This window comes from Heteronotia binoei, chromosome 17 (assembly GCF_032191835.1).
Source record: "Heteronotia binoei isolate CCM8104 ecotype False Entrance Well chromosome 17, APGP_CSIRO_Hbin_v1, whole genome shotgun sequence".
Lineage (NCBI taxonomy): Eukaryota > Metazoa > Chordata > Lepidosauria > Squamata > Gekkonidae > Heteronotia > Heteronotia binoei.
The window spans coordinates 4,680,063-4,706,547 of NC_083239.1; the positions used below are offsets into that span (position 1 = coordinate 4,680,063).

At 42.5% G+C, this 26,485-nt stretch overlaps 1 protein-coding gene across 1 annotated transcript in view; it reads right to left on the reverse strand.

Annotated features, from left to right (window-relative positions):
- The window catches only part of EFCAB6 (EF-hand calcium binding domain 6), a 268,908-nt gene that overhangs the window by 86,121 nt on the left and 156,302 nt on the right, over positions 1-26,485 (reverse strand). Inside the window, exons 29-30 of the mRNA XM_060258537.1 lie at positions 24,768-24,956; positions 12,381-12,536 (exon numbers count right to left, since the gene is read on the reverse strand). Coding sequence (XP_060114520.1) covers positions 12,381-12,536; positions 24,768-24,956 — 345 coding nt within the window. The remainder of the gene's footprint in view (positions 1-12,380; positions 12,537-24,767; positions 24,957-26,485) is intronic.

Consider the following 26,485-nt stretch of genomic DNA (forward strand, 5'->3'; position numbering starts at 1 on the left):
AAAATGCACTCAATTTTGGATGAAAAAATTTTTGGATAAAAATTCACGGCATGTTAAAGGAGATATTAAATATAGAACTACAACTTAAACCTGAGTTGATGTTATTGTCACTAGTAAGAAACGAAATCCCAAAAGAAGATGAATACTTAACAGTATATATCCTCACGGCGGCAAGAATCATATTTGCCAGATATTGGAGACAAGAGAGATGCCCAGAACAGGTTGAGGTGGTGGATAAGATTTTGCAAGCTGCAGAAATGGACATCTTATCCAATTTAATGAAAGGGGTGTCAAAAAAAGATGTTGATAAAAGATGGGGAAAATTTTATATTTGGTTAAATAAAAACTAACTGATGGGTGTAGAAGAATTTTCTTTTTTTATATACCACTGTGGATACAGAGTGTCAAAATTTCTATACTTTAAGTAGAAGGATTGTTTAAAGTTTTGGTTCAGCCATAATCTACCTCTTCTAGTATGAATTTTAAGATAACTGTTGCTGTATTTTCTTTTATTATATTTTTTGCTTTAATGATGTAAATGGTTGGAAATTTAACTGAAGTAATAAAATATACAAACTTTAAAAAAATGCACTCAATGATCTTCAACTGAAAATCAGTTATATTACCATGTACTTTTTTTTTTTTTTTACTAACTATATGAAGATGATTAGCTAACCACCTTCACTTCACTTTCTAGTCTTATACTCTTTGGGGATGTGAGCTCAATAGACTTCCCTAGGGAAACCCTGCTAACATAACCATAATGGATTATTGATAGAAAAGCAACTGATCTACTTAAGGACATTATTTTACTATATTCTATTCACTGTCAGTCAGTCAGTTTATTGCGGCTCTAGGCCAATCAACAACAACAACACAACAACAACAATACAGCACAACACCGAGCTAAAACGCGACGTAACTATCTAATAACTGTGTACAGCCATCAAAATAATGTTAAAGTTAAAATTTTCTGATATAAGCAACTTATAACTAGAGACAGCATTGTACACTCAGATCGCAGCTTCATTCAAATACAAGCGACATTAAGTTTCTTCCTGTCAAGGTCAGTAACATATAGAAACTTAGCGAGATCCAGGGAAAGTTGATCACTCCCGTCCCCTAGGAGGAAGTAAATAGCTTGAGACTGATTTAAAGATTCAGCTTGCATTAGATGGTTCCGCAGAAATCTATACCTTGCCTCTGTATGGAAGAGACAGTTCAAAATGAGATGGGAAGCCGTATCGATCTCCTCAAGGCCGCACGGGCAGGTCCTGTCTTCTAGCGGGATCTTTTGGAAACGGCCCCTCAGTACTGCCGTATCCAAAATGTTCAAGCGTGCCAAAGACAGCATCCGCCTGAACTTAATTGGCTGTATCATTTCTAGATATCTGGCACTTTTAAGTTCACTTTAGAAAAAGGTTGGGATATACGTCCCCCCAACTTTGGCCAGAGATTGTTTTAATTCCAATTCCAGTAATCGGTCTCTGATAATTGATTTTGCCCCATTCTTAAACATGAGGGCTAAAGAATCAATATTCAAATCACTTTCCGCTAGTTTGGATTTTAATTTCATTAACCAATTACTAACAAATGAGTCATAGAAAATTTGATATGCAATATCATCCGGATTCGCCAGGACCCTTAGAAGGAGACTCAAACCTCTATTCCACATTAATGTGGAGAGGCTAGAAAGCCCCGCTTCCAACCTAATTGCAATAGATGAGGCATACTTTGGCACCTGTAGGATACAACGCACAAACTTCGATTGAACAATCTCCAATTTAGACTTAAATAGGTGTAATATTAAAGTTATGAACTATAAAAATTTATTAACTATAAAAATGCATAATTAATTCATCTAGAAAGCCCCGCTTCCAACCTAATTGCAATAGATGAGGCATACTTTGGCACCTGTAGGATACAACGCACAAACTTCGATTGAACAATCTCCAATTTAGACTTAAATAGGTGTAATATTAAAGTTATGAACTATAAAAATTTATTAACTATAAAAATGCATAATTAATTCATCTAGACTTGTATATAAATTCATCTACAATAAGGATAATCAGTAAGTTTTGTAGTAAATAATTATTGTATGTACAAATTTAAATTTCATAGTAAGCTAAATTTCATAGTATGCATTTCATTTTGTCAAATGTCAAACACAATTATATTACTAAAGAATTTCTTATTAACTATATATATTATTATTAATGTTATGCAACAGTTTACATTCCATTATTAGCCTCTTTGAAGATAAGAGTTCCAACGTAGTCCTTAGGGAATCTCTCTGACAGAGAATCCTCAGTAGTCTCTGGAAAGAAAATTGTTCCTTTTCAGATCGATGTTTTGCTAGAAGCAAATATCTGGAATGAAACAATTGCAATTTGACATATAAATTAGTTTTCCTTCAGATAACCTAACTCATGGAACTGAGGAACAATGAAAAAACAAAGATATGAAGTCTGGTTATCAGTTTGGGAAACAGATAGCAGTAGTTCTTCTTCTTCTTGTGTAATGGAAACGTTAAGTGCCACCAGTAAAGCTTTGCCTGTGATGCCATCAGATGCTTGGAAAAGAGCACCATTTTTGAATACTAGTATATCCGATACCGGGCTCCAACGAAATCAGATTTTCTTTTCGAAAAGTTTTGTTGATACGACCTTTAACAGTCGACGTTTCTTTAATGTTTCTGGTGACAGATCTGTGAGGATAAGCACTTTTCTTCCATTGAATTTAAGATGTCGTTTTCGCACTTCTTGTAGTACCATGTCACTTAACTCCATGGAATTAAATTGAATGAGGACATCTCTGGGTCTATTTTTAATTATAAGTGCCTTTGACCCTAGCCTGTAGGCTTTATTGATGCTAGTTAAGGAGATCCCATCAATTTTCATTGACTTTTCAAGCCAGTCCACCATAAGTTTTGTCATTGTTTTTTTTATCTTCCGCACCCTCCTCTACCCCCCCCCTTATCTTCAGGTTCCGCTCCCGCCAACAATTTTCTAAGGACATAAGTTTCTCAGTTGCCCTGATTTCTAAGCTTTGTAGGGCCTTAATCTCATCCTGTGCTGCGTACAGCATCTCTGTGGCATTTTCTGCGACCTTAGAGGTTTCTTTCAGATCTGCTGTGAGAGAGTCAAGTTTGATGTTTACCGTTTGAAATAAGTTAGTCATAGAATTTGCAAAGAACATACAAAGATCTTCCTTAAAAGCGGTTAGATCTTTTTTTGTGATAGGGGCATCATCATTCTCCATGTTGGTGTCAGATCGAAGAGAATTAATGATGGGCGCCATTTTGGCTATCGGTGGAGAACCCCTTTCAACCGAAGATTTTCTATTATTAGAAGGAGAAAAAAAACTTTCTACTGACTTTGCTGACTTTTTTGCTGATCTAGGAGTCTTCCGTGAGCTTCTCCTCATTTTTTGCATAGAATGAATCTATCCATAGCAATCTCTTCAGTGGTAAGGAGGGAAAGAGGTTGGAACTCTCTTAAAATGCGCCCGCCATGTTGAAGCAACGCCCCACCCCCCTTCGAGTTTTTGTTTCTTTACATTCTCTGTCAAACCATCGATGTGTAGAGTTTACTAGAATAGTTGCACCTCTGCTTGGACACCCTGAACTGACACTCAGTGATTCAGAGATATAAGATGTTAAAGAATTGTAAGTTGACAGAGATACATTAGGGTCAGATGCACATGCTAAAGAGGATCTGCATTCTACAGCAGGACCAGATCTGAAGAGCTGTTCGGTTTTCCAAACTGTGCGATCGTTCCATGGAATTCTGGGCAATAAGTCAGTCTTGTAAGGTTGCAAGGACAAGTTAAAGGAGGGATAAATGTGAGGACCAATTTGAAGAGTCAAAATGAGGGGAAAATGGTCACTAATAATAAAATCCCCCAATGTAAAATCTTTGACATAAGGTTTCAATAAAGGAGAAATTAAAATGTAATCAATTACGCTACAGCCCCTTGGGGAGACAAAGGTGAATTCTCTTGAATTTGGATAGCCAATCAAACCGTTTAACCAAATTCTGTTGTACTGCATACAGAATTTGGTAAGACAGATGCCTGCTGAATTTAGAAGGCTATCCTTGGAGTATCTTGGATAGGAGAAAATGGGTGGAAAGGCGTTGTCTTGGTTAAAATCAAGAGCTTTAAAAAATATGCTACATTCCTTCCCTACCCTAGCATTAAAGTCGCCCACTAGAATTATTTCTATAGTTGGAAATTTCCTCTCTAATTCCTCCATGAGTGTGGCCAAGTGTTCCCAATATTGCAAAAGAGTTAGCTTATCTAGAGAGGGTGGTACATATACATTCACAATAATTAAGGAGAATTTTTTGAGGAGAGGCTTGACGACCTGCACCATAGAGATGTTTGCCTGTAGAGTGATGTGTTCCAAGGCAAAATGTGAGGAGACAAGTATAGACAATCCTGCTTGAAAACGACCCCTTGTATTACTCCTGAAGGCTGGGAGGGAATAGGACTTGTACCCTTTTAGTTGGATCTGGTGTGAAGTCCAGGTTTCTTGTAGTAGTATAACATCAAACCCCTTAAGATATCTTATAAACTCAGCATCCTTGGCCTTATTCTGCCAGCCGGCAACATTCCAGGAGACAATCTTAATATCCAGAATGGTGAAGGGTTTGGATGGCAAGAGTATGAAAGGGGTGGTGAGTCAGTCTTCTCTACTTAGTTGTTCAAGGGTACCATTGATATCATGAAACACAGATCCATTACCCAAGCCGCTTGAGATGTTCTTAATTAGTTGACTTGTATTTGGCCACATGATCTCACTATTGCTGCTCAGAAGGGGGTTCTCAGCCATTACTGGAGACATATGAACTTCAGCTTGTGTTGATGACTCAAGGTTCTCCTTGAGATCCAATTTGCCTTCTATGGTGAAAATTAAATCAATCTTCTCTTCAGGTTTCACTTGTTGGAAGGTGAGTGGTTTACTCCTGTTTTCCTTTGGTCTACCTCCATAGAAATGAGAAGAGTTAGAGGGACTGATAAAGCTGAACCATTCTCAAGAGTGTTGGGCATCATGAGCAGGTTAGATACCTGTTGCGTGTGATCACTTTTTGTTTTCAAAAGTTTGTCCCTCAACACTTTGAGTTTAGTTGTGATTGCAAGTTGTTCTGTAGATGGGAGGGCTGTGAAAGAGTTAATTAGATTCCGTTCTATGGAGTTCTCAAGAAGGAGATGCTCTGAAGCTGGGTTCAGGTAGAAAGGTGAATCAGGACCCTGAGCCAAGTCACTCTGGTCTCCAGCTTTCGTCATTCCTGCCTTGAAATTGATGTCCTCTGTCAAAGAGCCCTCTTTTTGCCAGTGGGGTAGCAGGGGGTTTATAAGAGAATTGGCAATGACCCTAGCTGGAAAAATCCCCTTGGTGTGAAGGAAGTCATTCTGGGACTGCAGCAGACGGGGGATCCTGGAACTGCTTAAAGTGAGCAAGATTCTTTGAGCCTGATTTGGGCTGGTAAGAGGTTCCATCATAATTAAGTCACTCGATGGTAATTTCCCCCTTAGAAGGGCTTTTAGATGGTAAGTAGCCCATCGAATTGAGTTCCATAAGAACTTCTCTCCTTTGTAAGGGCAGACAGTTGAACACACTTTGGAAGGTTGCAGCTTTAATTTTAATTGGGCTCCCTCCTCACACTGCTGCTGTACCAAGTTCTTCTGGTTTTCAATGCCAGAACCGGCTCTACCACTGCGTTCCAGCTCTCTTAAGCCCCCCTCCTCTTGCCTGATCACTGGGTTGGCGGGCAAAACCGCGCCGCAGAGCCATGCCGCGCTCAGTCTGTCACGAGCAGCATCCTGAAAGGGCGCCTCGGCTGTTGCTGACTCCTCCCCTCCCCTCCCCACTTCCTGGCTGGAAAAGGAGTCAGTGAAAGCCGAGGTGCCCTTTCAGGACGCTGCTCATGACAGACTGAGCGCAGTGTGGCTCCATGGTGCGGTTTTGCCCGCCGACCCAGTGATCAGGTGAGAGGAGGAGGGTTGGAATGCGGCAGCAGAGCCGGTTCCGGTATTGAAAACCGGTGGCGTGGGGAAGGGTCGGGAGGGAGAAGGAGGGGGGAAGGCGCGGGGGGCACGGAGCCACGGGGGAGAGGTGAAGGGAAGAAAAATGGAGTGGCGGTGGGCGGTGGTAGCAGCCTGCAGCGGAGGAGGCAGCCAAACGAGGTGCTTGCCAGGGGCACCAGGAGGGGGTGGGGAGCCCAATTTGGCGCACCCACTCTCCCAGCACCCTAGGCAACTGCCTAGTTTGCCTAGTGGGTGAGCCGGCCCTGGATATAAACTGTCCCACCCTCAATTTTCCCCTACCCACCATCCAGCAAGGCACCCCTCCCCCCCATGCACCTTTGCTTACCTAGGAGCTGCCGCTGTTGCTGTGTTCCTTTCCGTAGCCTCTTGAGGCCTATGCAAGGGACAAGGAGGTGCCACTACTTCTGGTAGTATCCTGGGGTCTTTTGAGTCATCCACAGCACCCAGGAAGACTGCAGGATGGGTTCTGGGGTGCCGGTGGCTCCCATGGTCTTGGTTGGAGCTTGGAAGGTTGTGTTACAGGGACCCAGTGGCAGTGGTGGCTCCCAGGCCTTTTGGAGACCACAGGAAAGTGTGTGTGTGTGTGCGGGGGGGTGGCTCTTGGTCTATTTCAGTGGTGTTGGGAGGCGGCAGGAGAATGGTGGTGGTGGTAGCTTCTGGGCCCTTCTGGAAGTCACAGGGGGTGTCAGGGGGCAGTGCAGGTGCTGTGAATAGGTAGGCTGCATCAAACTGTGGGTAGGCTTGCCCTGCAAACAATGCCATCTTCTCCCTGCATGCCGTCTTTGTGAGGTGAGACAAGTGTTTTGGCTGTTTGCTCGAACATAGCTGGGCTGGAGGTGGGCCAGGGAGAGTGGAGTCAGCCATTGCCACCCAAGTACACTTGATTGATGGTTCGATAGGCCAAAGGCTGATGGAGTGCACTCCACAGCCAATGGGAGAGCCAGAATCTGCCACTACCACAGGTCTTTTATTATAAACAGGATAACTTCTTTCCAAATCTGCAAAAGAATACTCACATACCATATTTATCAAATCTACCACTACAAATGAATTTAGGGGGAGGTGTTTGTGAATTTCCTTCATTGTGCAGTGGGTTGGACTAGATGACCCTGGGGTCCCTTCCAACTCTATGACTCTATGATATGTTGATGATTTAATTCTCCCGAGCCAAACCTCGATCGGCTTGAAGAAACCCTCGTGAATGATTTCTGTGTCGTTTGCACTTGAGAGTTGCTGACCATTAATTTTGCCCAAAGATCTTGAGATTCTCTAAGTCAAGATGCTTGAAGGAAGATCCCCAGCAAATACATATTTTTTAATTGTTCAATGACCAAGCAAAGTTGCAGTAAACTGATTCCTTACCCGTTTCACAGCTATTTTTGTTCACCGGATTCGGTATACCGACTTAGCACTACAAGTTAAAATTTGCAAAAACGGATCTTTAAAACATAACCTACCCCAAAATTAAAATAACTTTGTGGAACCTGTTATGTCTTATACTTTTCAGAGACGTTCAAACCATTTAAAAACCTTTGCTGGAATACAAAGATTCAACAAGAATGGGACCCTCCGCATGAATTAGGCTAAAAACAAAGGGGAAAATTCAGAGAAAAAAGATCGCCAAGATCAGTTTAACTACTTCTTTTGAGGAAAAATGGTTTCCATACCTAGAATACATCTCAACTCATGACATTCTACTAAGCAAATCCTTTCTCTAGAAGATTTTAACCTGTATTTCCTTTTAGCTTTTCCTGGATCCTACTTATTTTTCACTAGACTCGGGATGAAGTCAGACAGAACTTTCAAGACATTATTAAACGTTACACTTGAACTTTTTTTTTCCTATTGAAGACATAGTCATATTGAACTTGCATAAGATATAAAGAATAGGACATATTATACATGTATGCACAGTAGTTTTTATTGGGTATTGCTTTATTATTTCTCAAAACGTATGGTCTGTATCCTCATAGATTATAATAAAGCTTTTGAATTTTTTTTTTTAAAAAGATCAGTTTACAAATATAATAAAATGATATTGTAGTCAAAGGTCGTTTTCACACTCACCTCCAGCCGGCGCGACCCCCCTCTTCACCGCGCAGGATCTGCGCGGATTTCGCACTAAATGCCGCGGAGCAGCCTTTTGCGCCGGAAACTCCCGTCGCAAAAGCCGCGCAAACGCCAAACTGCTTTTTGCCGATTTACGTTTGAGCGGCTTTTGCGACGGGAGTTTCCGGCGCAAAAGGCTGCTCCGCGGCATTTAGTGCGAAATCCGCGCAGATCCTGCGCGGTGAAGAGGGGGGTCGCGCCGGCTGGAGGTGAGTGCGAAAACGACCATAGTGTTTTCTCTCATTGACAAGCCATTTATAGCTCTTCCGACCGCATATACTTACTATTCGGTTCTTGCCAAAAACAGGCAGTCATGGCTAAGACCAGCAATTCATGCTTGCAGGTACTAATATTTAAGGAAACAGTGTACAAAAAAATCAGTTTACAAATAAATCCAGGTGGGCAGCTGCATTGGTCTGAAGCAATAGAACAAAGCTGGAGTCCGGCAGTACCTTTAAGACCAACAAAGGTTTATTGAGAACGTAAGCTTTTGTGTGAATGCACACTTTGTCAGACAATGAAATGGGGTACATAGGAACATATGAAGCTGCCTTGTACTGAATCAGACCTTTGGTCCATCAAAGTCAGTATTGTCTTCTCAGACTGGCAGCGGCTCTCCAGGGTCTCAAGCTGAGGTTTTCCACACCTATTTGCCTGGACCCTTTTTTGGAGATGCCGGGGATTGAACCTGGGACCTTCTGCTTCCCAAGCAGATGCTCTACCACTGAGCCACCATCCCTCCTACATATGAAGCTGCCTTCTACTGAATCAGACCCTGGGTCCATCAAAGTCAGTATTGTCTCCTCAGACTGGCAGCGGCTCTCCAGGGTCTCAAGCTGAGGTTTTCCACACCTATTTGCCTGGACCCTTTTTTGGAGATGCCGGGGATTGAACCTGGGACTTTCTGCTTCCCAAGCAGATGCTCTACCACTGAGCCACCATCCCTCCTACATATGAAGCTGCCTTCTACTGAATCAGACCCTGGGTCCATCAAAGTCAGTATTGTCTCCTCAGACTGGCAGCGGCTCTCCAGGGTCTCAAGCTGAGGTTTTCCACACCTATTTGCCTGGACCCTTTTTTGGAGATGACAGGGATTGAACCTGAGACCTTCTGCTTCCCAAGCAGATGCTCTACCACTGAGCCACCGTCCCTCCTACATATGAAGCTGCCTTCTACTGAATCAGACCCTCGGTCCATCAAAGTCAGTATTGTCTACTCAGACTGGCAGCGGCTCTCCAGGGTCTCCAGCTGAGCCACAATTCATACCCAGTTTTGCTATTGACATCAATGGCCCATAGGGTATAATGGGGCAGTGTATTCAGGAATAGCTGAATATCTCCAGAATCAGATTTGGCTACTGAATCTGCTATGAGGAGATATTCTCCACCACCACCCCCTAGAATTTGAAAGGCCTGAATACCTCCAAATCCGAATTTTCTCATTTTTAAAAAAACGTTGCACACCCCTAGTCTTGACTGGAAGAAGCTAGGCAAAACAAGAATTTACCTAGGAAAGCCATAATCTACACCATTTTTGTAATTGGAATTGTCATGGTAGGAGCTCTCAACCATCATGGAGATGGAGAAAAATTTATGAAGACCTTTGCTTTGATTACCATTTAGACCAGGGGTGTCAAACATGCAGCCCGAGGGCTGGATCAGGCCCCTGGAGGGCTCCTATCAGGGCTGTGAGCAACTAACTGTCATCTGCTTCTTTCTTTCTCTCTCTCTCTCTTCCTTCTGCTTCACAGCTTGCTTTGCCAGGCTTGCTCAATAGCACAGGAGCTACAGAGCAAAGCCTCCATTTTCTCCATTGGCTGACCAGCACATGAAGCAACTTATATACAAAAGCTCACAATGCCGAGACATTTCATGTTTTCCACTGGGCCTTAGGCTTAGGCCTTAGAAGAGCCCCGCGGCGCAGAGTGTTAAAGCTGCAGTACTGCAGTCCTAAGCTCTGCTCACGACCTGAGTTTGATCCCTGGTGGAAGCTGGGTTTTCAGGTAGCCGGCTCAAGGTTGACTCAGCCTTCCATCCTTCCGAGGTCGGTAAAATGATACCCAGCTTGCTGTGGGGAGGGGGGGGGGAAGTGTAGATGACTGGGGAAGGCAATGGCAAACCACCCCGTAAAAAGTCTGCCGTGAAAACGTTGTGAAAGCAACGTCACCTCAGAGTCAGAAACGACTGGTGCTTGCACAGGGGACCTTCCCTTTTTCCTTAGGCTCAAAGCATTGGCCGTGAGATTTCTATAATGAATGTCAAAAGTAGGTTTGCAGCTTACAGACCCGAACAACACCTGAAAAGCATACTCAAGATTGCTGCAGCACACTGTCTCCAGATTTTGATGCAATAATTCAGAGCAAAAGGTGTCCGTTATCAGAAACTGTTAAATAAACAAAATATTGCAAAAGTGCTAATCTTTTAAGCATATTTTAAGTTGTTTTTTTAAAAAAAAATCTTTGTGTTTGTATGTCCTTTATAAAGTTTATATCTCTGCTACCTGGCATTATATTTTATGACACTCGTGGCCCAGCCCACCAAGGGCCCGATTTATGTCAGAAGCGGCCCCCAAAATAAATGAGTTTGACTCTCCTGACTTAAACTACCTCTGGACTTTCACCTTACTCATGGAATAGGTCTATTTGCCATATGATACTGTGTCCTATTAGATGCTTAACATTTGGATCATTCCACGTTTATCTATTGGTGTCACTTTGCACTTCTGCAGTCTTAGTACAAAGAGGTCGTCGCTGCATAATTTCTGACTGTATGAAATGTGTATGTTGTTTGTACAACAGTTTAAACTCTTATTTGTACACTGTCTCCTTAAACATTAGTGCCTGCGTGTATTGTTTTTCTTAGCCATGACTGCCAGCTGTTGGTAAGTATTTAATAGCCAATATATGACTTTGGAAGAGCTATAAATAGCTTTATCAATAGAAAAAGACACATCGACCACAGTTGTTTAAATGCAATATGATTTTATTGTATCTGTAAACTGAGCTCGATAGTCTTTTTCTCTGCATTTTTGCTTTGTTTTTTGGAACACAAAGATTGACAATGCAACCTTTTATGCATTGAAACCAACTGGAGCTAGACTAATTAATTATTTTAGTCTTGTAGTATTCATCAAGTGATTGATTTGTCCAGGATAACTCATATGCCATGTCAAGTTTAATACGGTCATAGACCAGTCAAATTAAATACAAATAACTTAATAAAATACAATCAGGTAAAACAATAATCAGAATAAAACATACACGGTATGATACAATTTCCCTCCAGAACACTAGTTAGGTTCCATAGCCAAGGCATTCAGTTGGATATTTCCCTTAGGAATTGCTTCCGGAGACTTATAGCTCACGAAGCAAATTTTGCCACACATAAAGTGGTTCTTTTATTCCTATCCGCCAATAATTTGTCTAGCTGATATCTAATATTTCTCCCAGGGACACTGGAACAGATCGGGAGTATATAGTCGGCCCTGATACACTGATATAATTTACATTGGAATAATACATGTTCCCTGTCTTCCGGTTTCTTGTCCCCACAAATACACAATCTCTCCTCGTATGGTTGTCCTGTGTATCTGTCTTCGATAATAGCTGACGGTAACATATCAAGTCTGAGAAGGGTAAATGCTCTCCTATACTCAACTTTATCAAGCTTATGCAAGTATGGCATCGGTGTTATTTTATGTAGCTCCTCTATTCCTGGCAAATAACCTTTAAGCTGATTCAAATCATGCTGTCTTTCGACACCCAAGATTCTCTGTTTAAGAAAGGGTTTAACCAGATTGTACTCCATGTTGAGCAAATATTGTTTAGATAGTCCATAATAACCCAACTTGGACTCCGTTTCTCTAATCCACGGAGGCACAAACGCGTCTCTTGCTATCAGCCCCGCCAAACTGGTGGGCTGAGTCATTAGTTTATACCAGTAAAGAATAGCAGCAATCCACAGTCTTGCTTTCACAGTGACCATACCCGTTTCTACTCTGATAAATGAGTTGGGAGCACATGGAGGGACTTGTAGTATATGCCTAAGGAACTTTGATTGCACTTTCTCCGCTAAATACCAGAGATGCTGATATGGTGTTATACTCAAGGGTGCCCCATATAGAATTGGGGCGAGGGCCTTGGCCTTAAAGACCTTAACTGCTTCAAGTCACATATATGATACTTTCACTAAGCAAAAGGCCAATAAAACTGTGACAACCTGTATAGAAGTTCGCTGTACTGTTGATAGTCAAGGCAGCACTTGAAGTTTTCTAGCATCTTGTGCAGTTTGTCCACTGTTATGTAGCCTTCCCTATTGCTGTCCTGCTGCAAAAGGGCCTTGTGGAAATCCTGGGAGTTATCCTGGTATTTTTCCCTAAAAAAGACCAATACTCATTTTAGATATTCTGTTAAAGAAACATTACAGTATCTATCAATTAGCATTTGGAACACACTTTGAAGAATCATTCATTTTAAGATTGGAAATGCTAATTCAAAAGATTTAAAAATGTGAAAGAAAATCCATAGCAGAGAACTGAAAAATCATGCAGAATGGAGCTCTAAATAAAATGAGCATAGCGATTGTTGATCTAAGGCCAAGTATTCAAACCCCATGAAAACCAGATGATCACATGAAAAGAAGTCCAAGCACAAAGCAAGGAAAGCTGTAGCATAGGGCATCCAAAACCAGGCCCGTAGGCTTCAAGGGGCTGGAGGGGGGGAGTGCCTCCTTGCATTTTTTACAGGCCCCCTCCCACAGTCTTGGCTTCCCTCCCCCTCCTCTTGCCACCTTCATCCTTTCTACAGAACGCTGGAGCCTGTCTGGGAAGCAAAGCAAACTCTTTAAGTCTCCTCTGGATTGGACTCCAGGTGAGTTAGATTGAGAGTGGCTGCTGAGAGAGGGGGAGGGGGGCACTTTGTAAGGATTGCAATTTGCTGGGATCTTTGTCTGACTCTGAAACAAACCGTATGCCTCTTCACCAGTAACAGCTATTTTGAGACACCTAAAATGCAATTACCTTCCCTATTTTGTTGTTTTTGGTTTTTTGGTGGGGCAGACTTGCTGTTGACTCATCCTTGTTTGTTTGCTGTGATCTCATTCTTGTTTGATCGTTGCCTTTCCGGTAATTTTCCTTTCGGTGTGTTTTCAATGCGGACTAATGTCAAGCATTTTAACTCAAATCAGAATTTCAGCTGGCTATCTGTGTCTCCCTGAAATTAACATTTGCTCACACCTTCATGGCTATAAAATGACCATTTGCCAATCAATTGCTTGGTTTGTTTTCAGGCCTCTGCTTGGCCGCCATTCCATCTATTGTAAATACTGCCTGGGGGTGGGGAAAATGTAAATCTTGTCTCTTTTTTTCTATTTCAAGCATCTATTGTGGGGGAGGAAGATAAAGGAGATTGTGACCACTCTGAGACTCTGGGCGTTTTTGCACTGACCTTAATCAGCAGCGACGCCCCTCTTCACTGCGCAGGATCGGCGCGGATTTTGCACTAATTGCCGCGGAGCACCCGGAAGAGCCGGAAAGTCCCGCGGCTTTTGCGGCGCAAACAGAAACCGTTTGCGCCGCAAAAGCCACGGGACTTTCCGGCTCTTCCGGGTGCTCCGCGGCAATTAGTGCAAAATCCGCGCCAATCCTGAGCGGTGAAGAGGGGCGTCGCTGCTGATTAAGGTCAGTGCGAAAACAGCCTCTGAGATTCAGAATAATAGGATGGGATATATATCCAATATCATCTTCTACTACTGAATCAAACAGGAATTGCAGGCGTTTAACAGCATATACAACGTTGAAGCATATCTTGGTGTCTCCAGTGATTGATTTCTCTTGGTTTTCGGAATCTGAGGTTTCAACGGTCAAAGCTTGTCTGTTCAGACAGAGTTTGAATGGAAATTTTTGTTATATCCATATAAAAGCATACAAGTCCTATTTAAAAGAAAGAAGTCAAGATGCAAAGTTGCAGTGTGCTTTCAATGTGCTTGTGAATGAATTCAGATTCAGGAAACTCAGTTTGGTACAAGGAACTGAAGCATTTCTGAAGACTGCTAATCCTCATTTAGCAATGAAACATAATATTTGAGGAAATCTGTTTCAATGTATTTGAAGAAGTGTGTACATGCAGAGTCTGTTATCGAATGTACCTTGGAATGACTTTTGTTTGGCTTGGGGGTTCTGCAGGAATGACCCTGGTTTCATTCTCACATCTCTGTTACCAGTTGCATTTATGTGCTGATTTGCTGCCATTCATTGATCTTACAGGCCTATTTTAGCTCAATGCATCTTGGTTCTGCATGCCCCTTCATAACAGCTGCCCCCAGCCTCTCTTTTCCTTATAAGCAGGACTTGAGGATATTTTATTTGATTGCTTGTATCTGAGGAAGTGTGCTTGCGCACAAAAGTTTCTACTTTGAATAATGCTTCGTTGGTCTTAAAGGTGCCAGAGCATAGTGATGTTCTGTTTCTGCCTGTGAGATTGTGTGGGCACTTGGTTTTCGAGCATCAGGCACAAGAACTGCTCTTTGAACCAGGACTCAGCACATGTTACCTAGAAGGAGAGAATCCCTTGAATGTGGGGGGCATACGATAAATCAGGGATGGCCAACAGAGCCGCAAGACATGAATGTCAGATATTTGAGAGCTGCAGGGAGCGAGGGAGAGAAGGGAGGAAGGAAGGCAAATAGATTGGGGGAGGGAGAGTTGGAAAGAAAGCAACTTTAAATGCATTCTCCAAGCTGCCAGCTTTGTTGACTTGGGGAAGTGTTTTAAAGAGGGAAATACCTTCTCCAAGTTGGCCGGTGGGGCAGTGTGGGCTTTGAGAGCCGCACAATATGTGTGGCTCTCAAGCCACAGTTTGGCCGCCCCTGTGATATATGGTGGTCCAGACCTTACTTTGGAGTTGACTACTACTGTAATAAATTATAACAGATCTGAAATATTAGTGTGCACTAAACCACTTTTATTTGTAACAATAACAACAACCCTGAAACATTTTTATGCAATGAACCACTTGTATTTATTATTTATTTATTAGTTATTTATAAGTATGAGCATGGTGTGACAGCTCCACGTCGTCACATAATAGCAGGCCCCACTTGGCCCCTCTGAGCAAAAAGTTGCTAGCTACGGGGCTGCCCAAAACCCATGTGGGCATTCATCCCTACACACCAGGGGTTGGATCTAGATTAAAGAAACAATTTTCATTGATTTCCCCTTTCAGCCGCAGATGCTCCTCCCCCCTCCCTGTTATTTTTCCAGATGCTCTATCTTGCACAGGCATGGAAGTCAGTGGGCTGCAGTGGGAGAGAGAAGTAAAGGAAATTCCATTCTGCTGAGGGAGGGACAGTGGCTCAGTGGTAGAGCATATGCTTGGGAAGCAGAAGGTCCCAGGTTCAATCCCCGGCATCTCCAGAAAAGGGTCCAGGCAAATAGGTGTGAAAAACCTCAGCTTGAGACTCTGGAGAGCCCCTGCCAGTCTGAGAAGACAATACTGACTTTGATGGACCAAGGGTCTGATTTAGTATAAGGCAGCTTCATATGTAGGAGGGATGGTGGCTCAGTGGTAGAGCATCTGCTTGGGAAGCAGAAGGTCCCAGGTTCAATCTCCAGCATCTCCAAAAAAGGGTCCAGGCAAGTAGGTGTGAAAAACCTCAGCTTAAGACCCTGGAGAGCCGCTGCCAGTCTGAGAAGACAATACTGACTTTGATGGACCAAAGGTCTGATTCAGCATAAGGCAGCTTCATATGTATGTTCTGAGTGCAAATTCAGTCTGGCTCTAATTCATCGTCTCTTTCCTTTCCCTTGAATATCTGAGGGACTGCCAGTGCAATTATATGCCAGTTATGCCCATCTAAGTCTATTGATTTCAAAGGACCAGGACAGCAGTAACTCTGCTTTGGATTGTACTTTTGTTCTACTGACTGGTTCATGGCTACCTCTTCTTCCCTTCTGCTGTCTGGTCTCAGTGGGGTGTTCGCATGTGGGCAGAGGGCTTAGCAGTGCATCAGGCAGGCTGGGAGCAATTAGATACCACCACAGAGTCATAATCAGCACATCGCCATGATGATTTGGAGCAGGGACCCACGAGATGAGGCTGGATAATTGCTGGTTGCTAACTGCTGCTTTTACTCAGTCCCAGCACAATATTACCTTATACTAATTGTGCTAATAAAAAAACCCCTTTTTTAAACTTGAAGAAATTACTTGCTATGTTCAGTGCTGACTTCACATAAATTAATGAATATTAAAGGTCATGCTTACTTTTAAGCCACAAGGCTGTTTATTTCTGCTACAACAAACATACCTACTTGTCTAAAAAGATTGCTTTTAAATATACTTGATATGTTTTTACTGTTCTGCCCTTTTTTCTGGCAACCTCTTATTTACAAGAAGTTCAAATAGTGTATAACTTCTACATAAGAACATAAGAGAAGCCATGTTAGATCAGGCCAATGGCCCATCCAGTCCAACATTCTGTGTCACACAGCGACCAAATATACACACACACACACACACACTGTGGCTAATAGCCACTGATGGACCTCTGCTCCATATTTTTATCTAACCCCCTCTTGAAGGTGGCTATGCTTGTGGCCGCCACCACCTCCTGTGGCAGTGAATTCCACATGTTAATCACCCTTTGGGTGAAGAAGTACTTCCTTTTATCCGTTTTAACCTGTCTGCTCAGCAATTTCATCAAATGCCCACGAGTTCTTGTATTGTGAGAAAGGGAAAAAAGGACTTCTTTCTCTACTTTCTCCATCCCATGCATTATCTTGTAAACCTCTATCATGTCACCCCGCAGTCGACGTTTCTCCAAGCTAAAGAGCCCTAAGCGTTTCAACCTTTCTTCATAGGGAAAGGGTTCCAGCCCTTTAATCATTCTAGTTGCCCTTTTCTGGACTTTCTCCAATGCTATAATATCCTTTTTGAGGTGCGGCGACCAGAACTGCACACAATACTCCAAATGAGACCGCACCATCGATTTATACAGGGGCATTATGATACTGGCTGATTTGTTTTCAATTCCCTTCCTAATAATTCCCAGCATGGTGTTGGCCTTTTTTATTGCAAATGCACACTGTCTTGACATTTTCAGTGAGTTATCTACCACGACCCCAAGATCTCTCTCTTGGTCAGTCTCTGCCAGTTCACACCCCATCAACTTGTATTTGTAGCTGGGATTCTTGGCCCCAATGTGCATTACTTTGCACTTGGCCACATTGAACCGCATCTGCCACGTTGACGCCCACTCACCCAGCCTCAACAGATCCCTTTGGAGTTCCTCACAATCCTCTCTGGTTCTCACTACCCTGAACAATTTAGTGTCATCTGCAAATTTGGCCACTTCACTGCTCACTCCCAACTCTAAATCATTTATGGTGATTTACGTTTTACGGTGAATAAAAATCATTTATGGTGATCTACGTTTTATGGTGAATAAAATTTGAATAAAATTGGGCTTATCCACGTTATATTTTATTTCTTCTCAAAATGTAAATTTAGTAGAAAACAGCAGCAAATCTACTTTTGGTTTCTTTTAGTACTGTGCCTATTTAAGCTTTATAAACAGGGTGTATTTTCTATTAAAACAGGCAGTACAGTGCTTAGCTTAAATTCCCATAAAATAGAAGCTGGCAAGTAGCGCTGTCGCACTATGTTCCTAACACATCTCTTGAAAGCACAGTGCAGCAAATTCCTTTGCTTTAAAAGGCACAGAACTTGTAACAAAGCTTGTAACTGAAACACCAAACTTTTCTCTTTGAGGTGGAAGATCAGCAGCTGAGCTCCTCCCATCTGCCCATTCCCCCATGCGCCATGCCTGTTCCTCGCCTGCTCTGAGAAGCAATATGTTGTGTAACAGGGGAAGGGGTGGAACAAGGAGGGAACTGGCAGGAAAAACCAGGATTGTTTTCTTCTGTTTCTTTCCCCAGTTTTTTGTAAAATGTTCAACACCAAAGTGACCAGCTAATCACATGCTGAGAACAAATTAAGGTACTTATAGAAGAAGAAGAAGATGAAGATATTGGATTTATATCCCCCCCCTCCACTCCGAAGAGTCTCAGAGCGGCTCACAATCTCCTTTCCCTTCCTCCCCCACAACAGACACCCTGTGAGGTAGATGAAGATATTGGATTTATATCCCACCCTCCACTCCGAAGAGTCTCAGAGCGGCTCACAATCTCCTTTCCCTTCCTCCCCCACAACAGACACCCCGTGAGGGAGATGAAGATATTGGATTTATATCCCGCCCTCCACTCTGAAGAGTCTCAGAACGGCTCACAATCTCCTTTCCCTTCCTCCCCCACAACAGACACCCTGTGAGGTAGATGAAGATATTGGATTTATATCCCGCCCTCCACTCTGAAGAGTCTCAGAACGGCTCACAATCTCCTTTCCCTTCCTCCCCCACAACAGGCACCCAGTGAGGTAGATTAAGATATTGGATTTATATCCCGCCCTCCACTCCGAAGAGTCTCAGAGCGGCTCACAATCTCCTTTCCCTTCCTCCCCCACAACAGACACCCTGTGAGGTAGATGAAGATATTGGATTTATATCCCGCCCTCCACTCCGAAGAGTCTCAGAGCGGCTCACAATCTCCTTTCCCTTCCTCCCCCACAACAGACACCCTGTGAGGTAGATGAAGATATTGGATTTATATCCCGCCCTCCACTCCGAAGAGTCTCAGAGCAGCTCACAATCTCCTTTCCCTTCCTCCCCCACAACAGACACCCTGTGAGGTGGGTGGGGCTGGAGAGGGCTCTCCCAGCAGCTGCCCTTTCAAGGACAACCTCTGCCAGAGCTATGGCTGACCCAAGGCCATTCCAGCAGGTGCAAGTGGAGGAGTGGGGAATCAAACCCAGTTCTCCCAGATAAGAGTCCACACACTTAACCACTACACCAAACTGGCTCTCTGAACACATACAAAAAAAAGTAATGTACAAACATCCACAATCATGTTAACGATGAGAGCACAAATTCAAGCCAAAGGTCCTGAGTCAGTGCCTGACTTGCAGAATAGCTAAGGAAGAACAAGGTATTGAATCCTCACAACACAGAGGTAATGTTGGTTGGGAAGACATTGTACTTCCCATTTTTGATGGGGTACAGATGACAATCACTGATGCAGGTAACAGTCATGGGGTTATATTGGATACAGCATTATTGCTGGGGAAGGAAGTTAATGAAGTAGCAAAGAAAGAGAGGCTTTCTTCCAACTTCATTTAGCCCACAAGATGACCCCGTACCATAGCTCAACAGATCTGGCCACACGGATCCATGTAATAGTTACTTTGAAGCTAGGCTAGTGCAATGTGGATACAGATTTATTGCATCTTCTATTACGAAACAGAACCAGATTGCTTCCAAACAATGTCAAAAGAGGAACTTGTAGAACAATTAAAATTATTTTACTAAAATTAATCCTATAAAATCTATGAATATTCAGCTAACAATAAAAGGAACTATGGCAAACCATTAGCCTAGGCTGCAGGCTCTAACCTAGACAAGATTGTCTTAGAAACTAGGGCAAAAAGAGCAACCTTGATAGATACTGAAGGCACTATGTCCACAAGAAGAAATAAATCTTTTTCTGTCATGAAACTCAGGCATGAGTTAGCCAAGACTGAATCTAATTTTTTTTTGCCTGGGTACTGTATATAGCAAACAGAAAAGCAGATGGTGGGGAAGATCTTCCAGTTCTGAGGCTTTGGAGATGCATAGACACTCGTTTATTTGTATAATGTTCCAAGAGCATGATGGATTGCATAGTTTGGAAACTAATGGCTGTAAGGGGCTGAATGAAGTTTGCAGAAGGTAATCTCGGATAATGTGTTTTATTATGATCCTTTTAAAATTAATTTAAAACAAAGAGAGAACTTGGAACTTAAAATAACTCGCTTGTCAACAATGGCATCATGGGCTAGGACCAACAGTTGAAGCCTCCAAATTATGTCAGCCGACTTATAAAGATAACGAAGTTGCACTTATTGTTCATCTAGTTGTACTGCGCCAGCACACATGGAATTCTGTGTGTACCTGCAGGCCTTCCAGAAAGGAAGATTTTTTTTTTTTTACGCTAGCTAGCAGCAGATTGGGAGAAGCCCCTCCCAAGTGGAGCTGAGGAGGGCAGTTTCCCACCTAAATGGTCACATGCTCCAGGGAGGAGCTCCACACACTCCCTCGGTTTGCCTGAGCTGTTGCTGTGAGTTAAAGAATTAGAACTGAAATAGTCAATTGAATTAGCATCTCACAGCAGAGTAGGAGGGAAAGATGTGTGCCTATATAGTACAACTCAATGAACAACAGTCACAGGTAAGCGCAACTTGGTTTTTATCACCATTGTACTGTGCAGTCCCACTGTTGTGTCTTGCATGGAAATCCGGAAGTACTGCGCAGCGACACAGCAGAGGTGACCAGAGGAAGTCCCCTGGTCACTCGGTGTAGCGCGTGAAAGTACCCCGCCAATTAAGATCTGTGGCAGGAAGTTTGACTGGCCAGGATTGGACTGGGCCAGTTGGAGGGCTGTTCCGGGTATTGTATATAAAGCGGGACCCGGCCCACGTTTTGCCCTCTTGTAATATACCAGCTAATAAAGTATGTTGCCTTCAACACGTCTCGTCATCAAGTACATTACATTCACATAGGAAATTTCAAGGCTAATTTACCTGGCGATGGGATGAGACCCTCACTGAAACAGAGAGTGTAGCACTACTGTCCGCAACAAAGTCTCTCTTCTCATGTTTATATCAACAGAGTAATGTTTCGTAAAAGTGGCTTTGGAGGCCTTGACACATAGGCTTCTCAAAGGAACACCTCTCAAAAGTGTAGCTAATGTGTCTTGTGCCCTCATAGAATGGGCTTTCAATCCAAGAGGGCATGGTGCTGTGTGGCCATAGGTCAATTTGATTACGGATATTATCCCCCTAGAAACCATCTGTGCTGATGCTGCATTCCCCTTCATGGAACCAGCAAAGCATATAAATAACTGCAGAGAGAATCTGAACTCCTTTGTTCTTTTCAAATAAAACAGCAATGCACATTTAATGTCCAAAGTGTGTAATCTTTTCCAGCCTTGGAGGAAGGGGTGGTGGTGGTGATAATGAAATATCTTGTCCCAAATGAAATTCTGACACTACCTTTGGTAAGATTCTCAAACTTGATCTAAGAACCACCCACAAATCATGGAATCTTTCCATGGTTTAAAGAATTCAGATCTTTCAAATTCCTCCACTAAGGGGCACCAGGCTGCCATTTCCACCTTCCATACCCCTAGCAGGAAAATCCACCCTCCATACTTTCCATGAATACTGAAACCTTGGTAATTGGTGGTTGACGCTGGTGGCAAACAGATCCATTAGCGGCTTCCCCAGGTGATCGCATATGAAGTGGAAGAGATCTGGCCAGATAGACCACTCCCCCTCGCTGATCAACTGGTGACTCAGCCAGTCTGTCTGTGTGTTGTTCACCCCCTGATAGGCTCCACTCTGATTGACAAGAGGTTCCGCTCAGCCCAGAGTAAGATCTTCATCGACTCTCGATGGAGCTGCATGGACTTACCTACTCTTTGGACATACCTAATGGAAATAAATTCAGACTTTTTGGCCAATGAAAACACTCCCGTGTGTGAGAGAGCTACCTTGCCCAAGAATTAGGTACCATCCATGGATGGTTGGTTCTATGTTCTACAATACATGAGAAGCAACATCAGGAATGACTGGGTATCTTCTTACTTCTAAACATTTATAAGAATACCCATCTTCTAGTGTGCTCTGCCACTTAAGTGTTGTCTGCCCAGTAGTATTCAGTTGGTACTATGGACCCATGAGTGAGGTAATATAATGTGTTCATATATGCTGTTCATATATGTGTTTGTATGTTGTGCTTAATAAACTAATCTGATTCATAAATCTAATCAATAATATGGTTCATATTGAATACACTGGCATCTTGAGAAGAAGTACTTTTTCACCCAAAGGGTGATTAACACGTGGAATTCACTGCCACAGGAGGTGGCGGCGGCTGCAACCATAGACAGCTTCAAGAGGGGATTGGATAAGCATATGGAGCAGAGGTCCATCAGTGGCTATTAGCCACAGTGTATTGTTGGAACACTCTGTCTGGGGCAGTGATGCTCTGTATTCTTGGTGCTTGGAGGGGGGGGGGCACAGTGGGAAGGCTTCTAGTGTCCTGGCCCCACTGGTGGACCTCCTGATGACACTTGGGTTTTTTGGCCACTGTGTGACACAGAATGTTGGACTGGATGGGCGATTGGCCTGATCCAACATGGCTTCTCTTATGTTCTTAAGGCAGAACACTGTGAAATACTCAAGAGGAATGCAGCACAATGTAACAGCAGATATTTCTCCCAATGCTTTCTTCCAAAAAGATTTCAGGCAGGAGTGCAAGGAGCAAATAGATGCAACAAGGCCCATACTATATATAGCAAATACTATAGCCTGAAAGTATTAGTAGCAGTAATATATTTCTGCCTCATATTTACATCACAAAGCAGACAAGCACACACTGCATAACTGACATCACTAGTCATTGAGTTTCACCAATAGTGGCCTGTCTGCTTCATTCAGCTCACAGGCAAAAGATAGCTGGCTAGATAGATAGCTAGATGGACAGATAGTCAGACAGACATAGGTCTGTAGAATTTTGAATAGCTTAGATTCAAGCATCATAATGGAGAAAGTTTTGTTTCTCCTTGCAGATGAGGAGCCAGTAGTCTTCCACAAGGTTGCTCTTCTTGTTCTTGCTGCCAAGAAATCCAAAGACTAGGCCAGCAAAATGTTCTTTTATATATATTTGCTCATTGTACACTAGGAATTACTGCTTTTGCCCTCCTTTTCCTCTTGCCTCCCCCTGTCAAAACTTGGAAGGAACCTGCCTTTTCATTTACTTTAGTCTAGGGGTGTCAAAAATGTGGCCCATGGACCAGATTTGGTCCATGCAGGGCATCTATCAGTCCCTTGAGCAACTGCTTCTCCTGCTTCCTTCTCCAGTTCTGCTACTGCTGTGCTTCCTTTGTCAGACTCAATCACACAGAAGAGATAGATAGGCAAGCCTTTGTTCTCTCTCTTCACTGGTTGAGGCTCCTCCTTTCAGGGGGAGGGAGGGAATGAGCCAGAGCTTGCTTCCTGGCCAGGCTCCCCCAATTGCACTGGAGGCAAAGGCAAGCCTTTCTTCCCTTCCATTGGTTGAGGTTCCTCCCCTTTGCTTGGATACCTCAATTGCACAGGAGAAATATGAAGCACCTATAAGACCAACAAGGTTTTATTCAAGGTATGTGCTTTTGTGTTCCTTCCTATGGTGTATTTTGTTGGGCTTATTATGCTGTGTATAGGTGGGTATGTTTTGTTGGGTTCCTTATACTGTGGCTCTCCTGGGTGCAACTAGGTTTGCCTCCCCTTTGGCACTGTATTTATGTCTTCATGATCCAGATTTTCACAGTAGGAAAGCAATGTGAACTATTTAGATGAGGAATAACAATCAGCCAGTGGGGTGGATTAGGCTGAGAATGTGTGTCCAGATCAAGTTCACCCAGCACATTTCCTTTGTAGACTGTTTTTTTTTTTAACCTAGACTTCGCTTGTAGTGACCATTATACATGGCTGTCTTGCCATGATACTGACCATTATACATGGCTGTCTTGCCATGATACTGACCATTATACATGACTATCTTGCTATTCTTGCACTGCCTCATAGAAGCTTCAGTTATTTTTCTGGGAAGACTATACTTTTGTATATAAACACATAGCCCTCAGTCTACAAAGGCTCATCATGCCCAACCATTTCAGGTTTTCCCCTGGATCCTAGGCTCAGAACACCGACCATGAGATTTCTGAATGTCAGTAAATCAAAAGCAGGTTTGCAGCTTACAGATACACAACTGAATAGCGTACTCAGGATTGCTACAGCACAGACATTTTGATGCATTAATTCAGAGCAAAAGGTATCAGTTATCAGAGATGGTAAATAAACAAAATATATCTCAAGATGGCTAGATGTCACTTTCAGGATTCCATCTTATAAGCCAGTTGAAAAAGGACAGTTTTACAAGCCCTGTGGAACTGATTGAAGTCCCGCAGGGCTCGCACCTCCTCTGGTAGTTGATTCCACCAATGGGGAGCCATTATTGAGAAGGCCTGCTCCCTCGTTGTTTTCAGTTTGGCCTCCCTTGGTCCAGGGATTTTTAGAAGATTTTGAGAACTAGATCTCAGTACTCTCTGGGGGATATATGGAGAGAGGCGGTCCCTAAAGTAGGCAGGTCCTCGGCCATATTTAACTGTGTGTCCTTTATATGTGTTTATATCTCTGCTACCTGGCATTACATTTTATGGCACCCATGGCCTGGCCCAAAATGTCTCATATATGTCATATCTGGCCATCATAACATATGCCTTCAATGCCACTGTTTTTGTCTATGAAGCCTCAAACAACTCTAAGCAAACCAAAACATCCCGATGTGAAAAAAAGATCAATTTTCTCCACACCAGGAGGAGAAAGATCTCATATTAATAAATATAGAGCCATACAAAAATAGCATTTCATCTCCAGAAGCACAACAGTAATGAAAAGCTAGCGTATTTACTTACCGGATTTTATTTTCAATCTCGTTGATGTCAGTTTCTTTCTTTTCTATGATTTTGTAATGATTCATAAATGGCACACAGTTGTCTTCCGTATACTGTCTGTTGAGTCCAGTGCTAGGAGGTGTATGCTGCACCCCCAATTTCTGTAGAAACTCTTGGTGAGTAAGGTAGCCTTTTCCATTCACATCATACCTTTTAAAAGACATATTTTCTTTCATCAGATATTAAGGTTCAGCACAGTAAATCCAATTTGTTTCTTATGGATCTTGTTGCAAAAACAATACATCTATTATTTAACAATTGCCAAAGTCTGTCTGGCAGGGGTTGGATTCAGCAGGAGCGCATCGGAGCACAGTTCCTGAACCTCCAGCACTCCTCTCCTCCCCACTCAGCCAGAGGTCTGTGTGCAGCCAGGAGAAATCTCCCTGCTGTGCACAGATCCTGGGCCAGTTTCTGTTCTCAGGTGGTTTCAGCACCCAGCAACAGAAGCCTGCAGCCAGGAGGTCTCTGTTTCCCCTCCACCCTCCCCCTTTCTCTCTATTCCTTCCTTCCTTATAACTTTTTTCTTTCTCTTTTATTCTCTCATAAGCATAGCTCATTTGCATATCAGGGGTGTGGCCTATGCAAATGAGTTATGCTACTGAGCTCCTGCACCTTTTCCCTATAAAACGACCCCTGCTGTCTAGTATAGCTGCCTGCCTGTCTGTCTGTCTTATCTATCTATCTTTCTAATTCAAATTTTATTAAGTTTAGGAGGGAAAGGAGAAAAAAATCAAACATGAAATGTTTCAAACAACAATAACAACAATTTGATCAACAGAATAAATACCATTAGTTAACCGTTTACAAGCTTTCACTATTATTCAATCAAATAAAAGTCAATAAAAAACAAAATCTAGACATTTAATTGTCATCAAGTAATTTATCCTGTCTTTCATTTATATAATCAAAGAAAGCAAACCACTTTTCAACAAAGCTGTTTTTCATAGAAAGATTATTGGTAAGTATTAATTGGTAAGCAGTTTTGTTGATTACTATATCCCACACCTTGTCAAACCATTGTCTAATAGTAGGGACCCCCCCCTCCCCGATTTCCAGCATTTATCTAAGAGTATTTTACAAGCTAATAGAAGTAATGTAATCTACTCTGATTTCAAAGTATTATGTGAACAATCAGGCCAAAAATTAAGTAACACCACCTCAGGTTTTATCAGAATTTCCATACCTTATATTTCACTAATTTTTCCAAGCAACAATTTCCAGTAATTGAAAACTTTAGGACAGCTCCACCAACAATGTATAAAATTAGCACTTTGTCCACAACGCTTCCAACAACCAGAGTTTGAATACAAATGACTTCGAATAATTTGTAAGGCATATAATACCATCGTGAAAAAATATATAATTTTGCAATCTAATATTAGATCTTGACTTAAAAAGAGAAGATGACTATACAGTTTTCCATTCTTCAACCACTAGTTAAATAGCACAATCCTTTTGCCATTGTTTCTGAAGGTGTGTTTGTTGAGACCAATGTTTTTTTTTATTTAAGAGAGTATAAATGACTTATATAGCACCTTTTATTGTTAAAGATTCTTTACAGAGAACATTTTAAAAAGCATTCAGTTGTCTAGTTGAGCTAATAATCAGAATTATATTACGTAGAGCATGATATACTTGGTGATAATGAAACTACAGAATTTTAAAATTATATTTCTTTT